This window comes from Echinops telfairi, unplaced genomic scaffold, assembly GCF_000313985.2.
Source record: "Echinops telfairi isolate 266 unplaced genomic scaffold, ASM31398v2 ScPeMD7_7420;HRSCAF=8458, whole genome shotgun sequence".
NCBI classification, from domain to species: Eukaryota; Metazoa; Chordata; class Mammalia; order Afrosoricida; family Tenrecidae; genus Echinops; species Echinops telfairi.
The window spans coordinates 47,896,899-47,908,578 of NW_022111320.1; the positions used below are offsets into that span (position 1 = coordinate 47,896,899).

At 50.6% G+C, this 11,680-nt stretch overlaps 1 protein-coding gene across 1 annotated transcript; it reads right to left on the minus strand.

The window, feature by feature from the left end:
• Positions 1–382: 382 nt before the first annotated feature.
• Positions 383–3,562, minus strand: LOC101645205 (C-C chemokine receptor type 1). The gene is made up of 2 exons (XM_004703999.2): positions 3,469–3,562; positions 383–1,621 (listed from the first exon to the last, which is right to left on the minus strand). The coding sequence occupies exons 1-2, from the start codon at positions 3,491–3,493 to the stop codon at positions 567–569; spliced, it is 1,080 nt and encodes a 359-aa protein (XP_004704056.2). The 5' UTR covers positions 3,494–3,562; the 3' UTR covers positions 383–566.
• Positions 3,563–11,680: the final 8,118 nt, after the last annotated feature.

Below are 11,680 nucleotides of genomic sequence, written 5' to 3' on the forward strand. Positions count from 1 at the left end.
CAGCGATGGAACCCACCAGCCGCTCTGAGAGGGATGAGGCTCTCGGTTCCCGTAAAGATGTAAAACCTTGGAAGCCCTATCGAAGGTCCTCTGTAAGGTGGAATCAACTTGATGGCACTGGGTTGAACCCTACTGTGGGACAGACGTTTCTGGGTTTGGATGGGAGGGGCTACTGCTAGCTACAGATCGGTTTTGGAGCTCGGAGGGGGTCAACGGCGGAAATCACTATCTTCAAGTTCACTGGGGCGGCACTGAGGAGGTGCTGCAGAAGTTTAGTTTGCCAACATCAGTGTGCACTGGTCTGAAATCCCTGCTTGGACTCCTCCCACCCCCACCCCCACCTGGACTCTCGCTCTTGGTCTCAGGCTTCTGGCTGATCCCATCTCGCTTATTTCTCTCCCTCCCGCTAGAGATAAGTTCATAGGAAAGCCTCAGCGAAGTCCTAGAGGCGATGTCATCTAGACAAACTAGTGTCAAGGGTTAGACACTGACGGGGCGGGGGGGGAGCCAAGTGGCCTCCTCCCCCGGGCCAGCCTGGCTGCCTACCCCTCTAGCTGGGCGTGGAATCAGAGCCCCACCGAGAGTTCCTGCTCCCTTGTGGAAGGAGACAGAGAGCTGGCCCTCTCCAGCCTCGCTGAGAGGCGCCTGCCCCCAAGCTTGAGGAACAATTGGCAGAGGTACTTCTGGAACCTCTCGCCCACAAAGACGTAGATGATGGGGTTGATGCAGCAGTGCGTGAACGAGATGATCTCGGTCACCTGGATGGCCACGTCCAGCTGTTTGCTCTGCTCACACTCATTGGTAAAAAGCACATCTTGGAAAGCAGAGACCAGGATAGCCAGGTTGTAGGGGGTCCAAAAGAGGAAGAAGAGGATCATGATGACGAAGATCAGTCGGACAGCTTTGCCCTTCTTTTCGTTTGGCCGCTTGAGCAGAATCTTGATGATGCCCGTGTAGCAAACCACCATGACCAGCAGAGGCAAAATCAGCCCCAGGACGTTCAGTTTCAGAGCCTGGAACTGTTTCCACATTTTGAGGCTCTCGTGCGGGAAATGTAGGGTGCAGGTGTAATGATTGACTTCGATCTGGGACTTGGAAAAATGCCAGCCTGGGATGGAGGCCAAGATGGCCAAGGCCCAGGTAACGATGCTGCTTACGATACCAAAAGTAATGGTCCGGGCCCGCAGGGCGAACACAGCGTGAACGATGGCCAGGTATCTGTCGAACGTCAACAGGATAATGAAAAAGATCTCGCTGTACAAGCCGATGTAGTAGAACCCCGAGAGTAATTTACACATGCCATTCCCAAAAGCCCAGTTATCCTTCAGTTTATAGTCAATCCAAAACGGCAGTGTGAAAAGGAAGAGCAGGTCCGAAAGGGCCAGGTTGAAGAGGTAGATACTGGTCATGCTCCGGAGCCTCTTATATTGCAGGAAGACCAGGATCACCAGGGAGTTGCCGACCAGGCCAACGATAAACACCAGGGAGTACAAAAGGGGAAGGAACCGGGCCCCCAAATCCCGCACCTCCTTCTTCTGGCATGGGGTTGAGTCCTCATAGCTGTACTCCGTGGTTACGTCGTAGTCCATTGAGGTGGTCGCTGTCTCCATCCTGGCTTCTCCTGTGGGTCAAGGGAAATAGTTCCTGTGTTTCATTTGACTGTTCAAGACAGGAGTTCTGGACCACAGAGACAAGGATGGATGGGGATCAAGGGAGACCTAAGTTCTTTCTGTTCTTGTGGAGCCCATAGACACAGACAGTCCTTTGATGTGAACGTCACTTTGAACATCTCAATATGCTGCTACCTGAAGGGATGTGACCCAAATACCAACCAGGTAAAGTACGTGCCACCTGCACCATAAATTCTCATCCAAAGCCTGGAGGCTATGGGGCACATCCTTCTGTACTACTTAATGGGTTATTCTTTCCTGCCTCCAGAATTCCCGTTCTGCTGTGGCCATTGGCAATGAAAGGCCTTGGAGAGTGGCCCGGCAACCTGACTGGGAGGAGAGAGATTCTGTTGGGGTGGGGCATGGGGGACTCTCACTTCCCCTGCCATCTCTCTCTGTGGCCCACTCCTTCCAGGCTTGCAGTTACTCGCGAGCCTTTTTGGCAATCTCTGATTTCCGCTGCCAGTGCTGATGAGGACAGACCGTTTGGTTGCACAGTCAACACGTTTGCAGGGCTGCCAGCAAGCCTGCCCCTCGGAGCTCGGTGTCTTGGGATTTTTCACTAAGGTGAAAGCCAAGTGAAGTTCACAGCCTTAGAAACTATTTTGAATCGCCTACCCAACCTCCAATCTCCAGCTCCATGAACTGTTTCCCCAACGTTCAGGTGTCATGCAAGAACCCCAGGATATTCTGATCCAAACAAAACAGAAACCGGCTCACTGCCATCACGTCGATTCCAACTGCCCCAGTGGTTTTCTGAGACTGGAACTCTTTATGCAAGTAGGAAGCCTCTTCTTTCCCCTGTGGAACAGTTGCTGGTTTAGAACTGCTGACCTTGTGGTTCTGTAGCCCAGCGCATAACTCATTGTGCCTTGGGAGCTTCCTATTCATTTTCAGAACCTTCAACTCCCTCTATGGAGCTCTGTTGGGAGAGTGGGTTAAGTGTTGGGCTGCTAATCAGATGGTTGGTGGTTCAAACCTATCGACTGCTCTTCAGGAGAAAGATGAGGCTGCCTGCTCCCATGAAGAGCTACAGCCTCGCCTGCTCACAGGGGCAGTTGGGTCCCATGAGTTGGAATCAACTTGATGGCAGTGAGTTCCGTTTTATGGAGGAAGAGTTGACGTCGGCTCCTTCTACCGACTCAGCATAATCCCTGGCAACCTGATTTAGAACTACATTCTGACTCGGCTTTTTGTTACTAGAACAAAATAAACACATCCCGAGAGGCCATTGGGCCAGCTCCCTGCCTTTAAAGGAATGAAATCTTATATCCCCCCAAAGGTCCCCAGCACTCTTGGTTCTGAGAAGACTTGGTTCTACTTTCCTTAAGTATCAACTCAATATCAAAACATTCTTGTATCTGCAAAGTTCTTCCTAATGAATATTTTCCCCGCATGATGAATCCTCTCTACAGAATGTCTGCTTTTCTTTTCCACATGGAAATCAAGCAATTACCTCTCAAATTGTTTTGCACAGAAAACATCTCTAGCTCACTAATGCTAGTCAGACTTTCTGTCGTCTGTCACCCAGAACCAAGTCTCTAAGAAAGCTGACTTTTTAGCAAGAAACGATTTCATATCTGAGCCCCCCCATTCTTGGCATTGCTCAACAAAAATGATTCCTTTACAGATGAATCCATGAGTTTCTTAGATACTTACCTGTCTCTCAAAGAATTAACCCTCTCCAGGGACTCAGCCGGATCCTACAGTGTGAGAGCCCGTCCCACCAGCTGCATCTTTAAACCAGAACACCCTCAACAGTAACCGACAAGACACAAGCCCAGCGGATGCCACTCACCTCCGGTTCCAAGGGATGTATCCATGAAGTCTTTGTTTCTGGGGATTCAAGGCGTTTATGACTTCTAGGCTCCAGGTCCTGACTGAGTAGGAAGTACTCGGCTTCCTGTGCGATGATGATCCAGAACTCTGAGCAGTCAGTCTCTCAGAGCTAAGAATGAAGCAAAGCGCTTCTGTTCCGATGTTGTGGCCAAAACGCCCACCAGTGGCCAGTTCCTGGAGGCCAAGTTTACTGCAAGGATTTTCTTTGCCTGCTTCACAGTTTTGCCAGCCCTGATGCTGGGAGCGTCGCCTCAAGGGGATTAAATAGGGCGGGGTTGGGTGGAGCTGGGTGGAGCTGGGTGGAGCTGGGCGGGATGAGGTGTTCCCAGAATATGTGGGGCAATCAAAGGCTGGGATGTGATAGGCAGGGCACAGAGATCTTGTGGTCAGTAGGTACTATCCCACACACCACACACACACACACACACACACACACACACACACACACACGTTTTGTTTTTTTTTAAACGTGGAAAGATTTAAACAGGAACTGCCTTCTGTTCCTCAAAGTAGGTCTGGCTGCTGTGAAATCAGAGAAGCAGCCCTTCCCTTGGGCACCCTCTACCGCTTCCATCGCTGCCTGCTCACGGCCCTTCCTCTCTCGTTCTCCGCGACCGCACCGCGAAAACCACACAGAGGGGTTTCACCTCAAGGAACCTCTAGGGATCCTTCTATTTAGATCTTCCTTTTCTGCCTCGTCCTTATACAATGGCTAGTACACTTAGGAAATTTAAAAACTCCCAAACCAAACCCATTCGGATTCCCAGCGACCCTCTAGGAGCGAATACAACTGACTGACATCATGGTTTCGGAGGCTGTTAACTCTTGGTGGGAGCAGAAAGCCTCCTCTTTCTCCTCAGGGGTGGCTGGGGGTCTCGGACGGCTGACCTTGGTGGAGTCTGTGTTTGTTTTCTCCAGTAGCCCTGAGTGGGTGCGTGTGGAGTGAGTTATACATGGCTCCGCTCACCACAAGGTCAGCAATTCAAAACTGCCAGCTGCTCTGCCCAAGAAAAACGAGGCTTTGGATGCCCATAAACAGTTACAGTCTCAGAAGAAATCCACACAGGGGCAAATTCTACCCTGTCCTCTGGGGTCCCTGTGAGTCTGTCTCAACTGGATAAAAGTGAGTTTGCTTTGGTTTTTCATTTTGGGAACCGCTTAGTCCAGGTTCAAATTTCAGCATCTCACTTCTGACAGTAGCTAATCCTTCCACCTTCCTAAGACCTGCATCTTGTTCTGTCAGCTGAGAATCCGAACTACTTCACACTTGTGGGAGGATGTGTGTTATCGGGCGGCTCACGGCTGAGTGCCTGCCTCAGGAAAGTTACGCGAACTTGCGTTGGGTCCATTATGGATTGGATTGTGTTTTGTTAAAAGAAAAGATAAAAGTGCCACAAACTTCCGAGCCCGAGGTCCTGCTCCCATTGGGGAACCTATTTTATGCTTTGCTCATAAGACCGCATTCTGGAGGGCAGGGCTTGAGTAGTGAGTTCTTGGCAGGGAGTAGATAAGGCAAGCAGAGACGGGGATGAGAGGCGCCAGGCCACATGAAGATCTCTCAGGAACCCCAAAGCGAGGAGGGCCCGCCAGAGCCAACACTCAGAGAGCCTTTCCCCAGAGCCGCACCTAAATTCAGACTTGTCCTCTCCCAAGCCCTCAGAAAACAAATGTCTCTGCATAAAAGCCACCCAAAGGCGCCCTGGTGACAGAGTGGGCTATATGCATTGGGATGCGAATCACAAGGCCAGCGGTTCAAACCTGCCAGTTGCTCCCGGGGAGAAAGATGAGGCTTTCTGCCTCCATAAAGATTACAGCCTCCCGGATGACAGTGGAAGCCCCCAATCCATTTTCATGCTGCACACATGGATTAAGATTCCAGCGAGTCCCCTCTGAGCATAGTCCAGGGATGTGACTGTCTCTACTATCAGACAGAGCATGGCAAGGTGGGTCATGGCAGACGTAGCCAGGTTGCAACGTAGCCCATTAGCATCCCATCTTCCTTTTTACCCATTTTAAAGTTGTTTCAGCTTTTTAACATTTTCAACTTCCCTTTCTATTGAGCTTTTTCTCTGTTTTGGTTTGCCATTGTTGTTGGTTTTTGTTTGCTGCTTGTGTATGCTTTGTCTGGTTTTCTGTATCTGAAACCCAGGATAGGTAAACCTAAGAGACAGTAACGGGATTAACAATTACCTAGGGGCCTGTCAGGGGAGGTTGGGGGAAAATGGGGAGCTAGCAGCCGTGAGTGTCAGAAAGAGGAAAATGTTCTGAAATTGATTGTGGTGATGACAGGACAGAGCTATTGCACTGTATGATGTGTGAATTATATGCCAGTAAATACATTAAATTTAAAAAAATAACAAAAATGACTTACAGCCTCAGAATCCCACAGGGGCAGTTCTACTCTGCTGTAGGTTATCAATGAATCAGAATTGATTCAATAGCAGTGAAAACCTCCCATTTGTGGTATTTCTGTTATAGCAGGATCCAATAACTAAGACAGGGCCCACCCCAGGTGTGGTAGTTCTATAATCTGGTGTCAACTTGCGAAGGGGTGGAGTCTAGCCTGTCAATCAGGTCCCAGCTTGATGACCTCATTAGGAGGCGCAATGAAGATAAATAGCTCACTGGAGGCCAGATACAGACACATTTGCCACCCGTGAGACCTTCCTTATGACAAGCCTGATGGAGCTACATTGATGCAGCCAGAGCCCTGGAGCTGGAGGAGCCACAAGGAGACCCACGCCAGCGCTGAGATGCTTCTACCACCACTGGATCCACAAGACTTTCCACCCACTGGCCTGTGATCTTCCTATAATCGGTGTCATTGCATGTGTTTCGTGAGTCTGAAGAGGAATTTATAGACTGATATCAGACATATGGGCTAATATCGGACTTAGGGACTTGATCTGGACTGGGCTGGGATGTTTTCTCAATATTCAACTCTCTTTACTAGAGGGTTTGTTAAAAGAAAGAGGGCAGGGCCCCACCTCCCTCCAGAGGTCTGGGAAGAGGGTCTGAGAATTTGAATTTTTTAGTAAGCATAAGAGCCACTGGTCTAAAAGAATTTCTTTAGACATAATTTTGTTTTCTTTTTTAAAGTACTAAACTATAACGTGAAAAGCGAGTCCTCCTAAGTCCTTGATTTCTCTTGTTGCCCTTCCCTTCAGGAGCAACAGGGCCCAGTTTCTTATATGATTACATATACATACATACACAGGTACATACTCTTGCACATATGATCTGCCTCTTACACACACACACATCCACACACACATCCCTTCCTTGACACAGGTGGGTGCGACATACAAGATGTTTTGTATCTTGCTTTGCCACTGCACAGGGGAGCCTAGTCTCTATCAACAATTGGAATGGGCACTGGACACTGGCCTCAGCCCTCCTGCTGTGGTGGGGACAGATAGAAGCATGGGTGGAGGTTCACTTGAAGATTTTAATCATGGGTGTGGTAATTACATCATTTTATGTCCACTTGATCTATGGAAGTGTAGGGGTGGAGTCGAGCCTGTCAATCAGGTCACAGCCTGATGGTACCTCCTTGTGGACATGGCCCTCTCATAAGGAGGGCCCTGGGAACCTCTCTCCCTCTCTGCCTTCACCTTCCTGCTGGTGAGCCACCCTGGGACCTGCCAGAGCCCCAGAGATGCATCCACTGCCATTGGATCCACAAGACTTTGTACCCTCCGGCCTGTATTCTGCATCATTGCATGTGGCTGTGTGATCTGAAGAGGGTCTTACGGACTAGTCTCAGACTTAGGACTAGTGTCGGACTTAGGGACTTGGGGCGGACTGGGCTGGGATGTCTCCTCGGGACACATGACTTCCTGATCTCAAGCTCTTTCTTACACATACATGAGTGTCACCCCGTTTGTTTCTCTGGGTTGCCAGCCCAACACTGCGAGTTTGCCTAACTTTACAATTTATATTTTCTCCTCCGAATAGCTGCTCATTGGCAGTGGACTGGACAGGGCGATGGAGACAGCATACACAGACAATACCACATACCAATGTCACAAGGGCAGCAGAAAGGGACAGGAAAGAGTGTCCTTGCGCTCTACGGCCACCTCCCATCAAAGGGTGGGCCTGGGAGGGGGCAGGGCCTGGAGTGTTCAAGGGGCCTCCCCTTAGTCCGCAGGGTTAGCGAGGAAGAGACAGGTGGCTGCAGCCACAGCCTGACCACTTGGGGCGTACTTTTCCCGGTAGATGCGGCTGGTGGGCAGGGCTCGCTAGACATCCTCTTCTTGGGCTGCCTTCCTGTTCTCCTTCCCACCCCAGGCCTTGCGGGCAGCGGCCTGCAGCGCTCGCCCATCTGAGACAGTCAGGGCCCACGGCTTCAGCAGGGGGCACTTGTTGATGGCTGTGGGGTTGACGGACACTTCCTTCTTACTCTGGTCTCCAGACAGGAAGGTGGCTGCCATCATGGCAGGGGGCACTGTGCAATGATCTGACCCTGGGAAAACTTCTGTGCACACACGTGGCCTGATGCTACCGTATTGAGCTTCAGCAAAGTGCTTTCCCGGTAGATGTAGTGGTCACTCTCAGAACACATACTGTGTTCGTCGGGGTAGACTAGAGACCCAAATTCATAGACACGCATATGTGTGAAGAGAGAACTTTATATCACAGAGTAATTGTACATTAAGAAAACATCCCATCCCAGTCCAGATCAAGTCCTTAAGTCCGATATTAGCCCATATGTCCGATACTAGCCCATGAATTCTTCTACAAACGCATGCAGCACATGCAATGATGTCAAAAGCAGGAAGATCACAGGCCAGTGGGTGGAAAGTCTTGTGGAAGCATCTCAGTGCTGGCGTGGGTCTCCATGTAGCTCCTCCAGCTCCAGGGCTCTGACTCCACCAGTGTGTCTCCATGTGGCTTGTCAACAAGAACGTCTCTCAGAGACAGTGTGTGTCTGGCCTCCAGTGAGCTATTTATCTTCATAGTGCCCCAAATGAGGTCATCAAGCTGCGACCTGGTGGACAGAGTAGACCCCACCCCTTCACTCTTAATAGTATCAAGTTGACACCAGGTTATGTAACTACCACACATACCGGCAGCACTTTGGGTCCTGGTTACCATCAGGGAGGCTGCCAGACTCCACAGTGGGCACAATGCCATGCTGCTGGCAGATGCTGGCATATAAGTGAGCACATTGGCATTTTCCCTGATGGTGAGGGCTGGAAGGACATGTTCTCCAATAATCAGCCCACAGCACTATTTGGCAAAATCAGTACCATCCTTCTCATCCTCGGCACAGACAGCCTGGACAGCCCTGGGATGGTGGTCTCATCCTTGGTCCTTGATAGAGGCACCACAGGCTTGTCTACCTGGATGCTCCCGACATCACTCGTGGGTTTGATAACTTGGAGGTGGGGGAAGGGAAGCCCCCACTCTGCCTTCTTGTACATTGCCTCCTAAAGAGGATGACTTCTCCAATGCAGGGGTTCATCCGGCCACCAGCAGCTGGTGGTAGGAGCAGTGATTCTCCAAGGTGTTCTCAGTACCGATAGACTGCAGCCTCTTGGCAGTGCTTTCAGGAGACTTGCCGGCAGCCAGGAAGCCCTTGTCTGGAGCCACAATGTGATGGGCACGATCAGGTAACTCTTTCTTCTGCTCCAGGGTCAGGGCTGGGTAGGGTTAGGGCATGGGGATGGTGGCAAGCTCCTGTGGGGTGGAGGCTGCAGGAGCGACCTGCTAGGTCAGTAGTAAGTTCTAATTAGTTTTATATCCCCTCCTGTGTCAGCCCTGGCCTGCTGGTCTCACGTCTGTCTCTGTGCATGCTGCAGGCGTCATCGATGACATCTGAGCTGGACCTTGCCCTGTTCCTGCTTCCTGTTTCCTAATTCAGTCTCGGTATCCCGGAGACCTTACGTGTTCAGTGAGCCCTGGCAGGCACCTGCACCTCAGGGGAGGCGTCTGTGCTGCTCTGGTACTGAACAGGAGTCTCTGAAGCGTCCAGTGAAAACAGATTAAGAAGAGAGCCCTGGCAATCTACTCCAACATCAACAACAGCAACAACAACAAAACCAGCCAGTGAGAAGCCTGTGAATCACAAAGGCCCAATCCCACTGTGCGAGAGTCGTCGTGAACTGAAGCCTCAATTGATGGCCGTTGGTTGGGAACAACCACAAGCGTCCTATTCGATTCCTCCCAGCCTGGTCTGACTCCTTCCGTGCAACCTCTCTTTCTACCCCGCCCACTCCCGGCCTCCTTCCATATTCTAGGCAGGTGGTCATCTGCCCCCATTAATTCCTGTGTTGCCTGGTCTCCTGCTCCACCAACCTCCCCCAGGCTCTAGGCTGCCCTCCAGAGGGCTACAACCCCAACCTGACAAGCCCAGGGGGAGGGGACACATAGTCACCTGCCCTCTCTCTCTGCCCCATTGTGTTGGGTCGTACCCCAAAATGAAAGCGGCTATTGGACACATCACCCCGGATCCCTCTCACCTTGCCAGCTTATCCAAGAAGCCATCCTCCAAGAGGCTCCCCAAACCTTGGCAACAAAAAGTCACCAGGAGGGGCAGATGATGTTGGGGGCAAGGATTGGGGCCAAAATGCATGGCTCCAGTCTAATGGCATGAGTTGAACACTTGGACAAATAATAATAATAATGACAACAAGCTATCGGATGTTAAAGTAGTTTAAACAAATGGGAAGAAATCACGAATCGCTCTATTCCATTCTCCTGTAACATTTGGTGGTGCTGTCACGATCCACATACGTTTCTATTAGTCTGCCTGGCATGGCCACAACATGTGGAAGCTTGGGGCCACAATGACTACTTCTACTGGTGCCCCAGGCTGGCAGGGCTGCCCAGGAGAGCCTCACGCGCAATTCTGGCAGTGGTGCTGGCTGGGAAGTGGGAGGCCTCGGCTCTCCTCCCCGCGGTCTCTTGTCCTCCAGTAGGCCAGGCAGGTTTCCTTGCGTGGTGGTCTCTACCCAGTATTTCAAAAGCAGATGCTGCAGAGCATCTTAAGGGATGGTCCCAGAAATCATAGAATGTCACTTTGACTGTATTCTGTTGGTCAGAGAAACTCACAAGGCTGGACCTTCCAGAGGTTCTATCAGGAGCTACAAGTCACCATGCTAGGCCAGCAGGAATTTGAGGCCCTATTTTACCCTCGACGACAATGCAGGTGAGTCCTCCAGCACCCTAGCCAAGAAGTTTGTTGAGCTGCTTTCCCGTGATGGTCTTGTCTGTCCGTACCTTAGCCACTCACTGCTGTGACCTCACTCCTGGAGCCTACCCTTGCCAATATCCGTAGTCTGTCACAATCTTGGTTCCAGGTGTCCCAATCCCTGAGCCCATCTTCAACCTCACGGCTCACACCCTGTACCAACTCAACCGAGCAATTCCTTGATTCCAATGGGAGTCAATTTTTCCCAATGGGAACAGTCTGGGGTCAATTTTTCACTGACCCTCAGACCCCCTCATGCCCTCCGTTCCAACCATCTTGAAGGCTATAGTCCCTCTCGATAGCCCCCCCCCCAACCCACCCCTTAAAGACATCCTCGACTCCTTTGCTCCTTTCTGATCTTCTTGTATCTATCTGGCAAGAGAGCACCCTGGTTAGATTCTAATCCCCACCATTGTTATGCCTATACTGGCGCAAGTGGGTTTGGCTGGAAAAACAATCACACCATCAGGCTTCCTAGAATCATTTTAAATTCATAATAAACCACAAGCCTAACCAATTGATTCTGGCTCATCGACCTTATAAGACAGGGAAGAAGTGCTCCCATAGTTTCCAAGGCTGCCCGTCTGTTATAGACGCCGACTTCCACATCCTTCCCTGAAGAGTGGCTCCTGGGTTTGGATGGCCAAGTTTTCTATCAGGGGCACTAGGCTCCACCCATGGTGCCATCAGCGGTCCTGAAGTTATGATGACCTTTTCCAAAAGCTCCTTCATGCCCAGCATATGTCTCTCTTAGATATTATTTCACATCTTATTTTTTTTCCTGAAGGAGCTACCATTAAACACGAATGGTATGATCAGTTCCCCCTGCGTTACTGAAGTATTCCTATCACATGTCCTCATGTCATGACTTCTCCACATTCAACAAACCATTTTCCCTCGATTCCACTCCCAGCCACTGCTCTCTTTCGCCACTCCGTCTATAACAAATTTGTTTCTCTTTTCATTTCCCTTATTC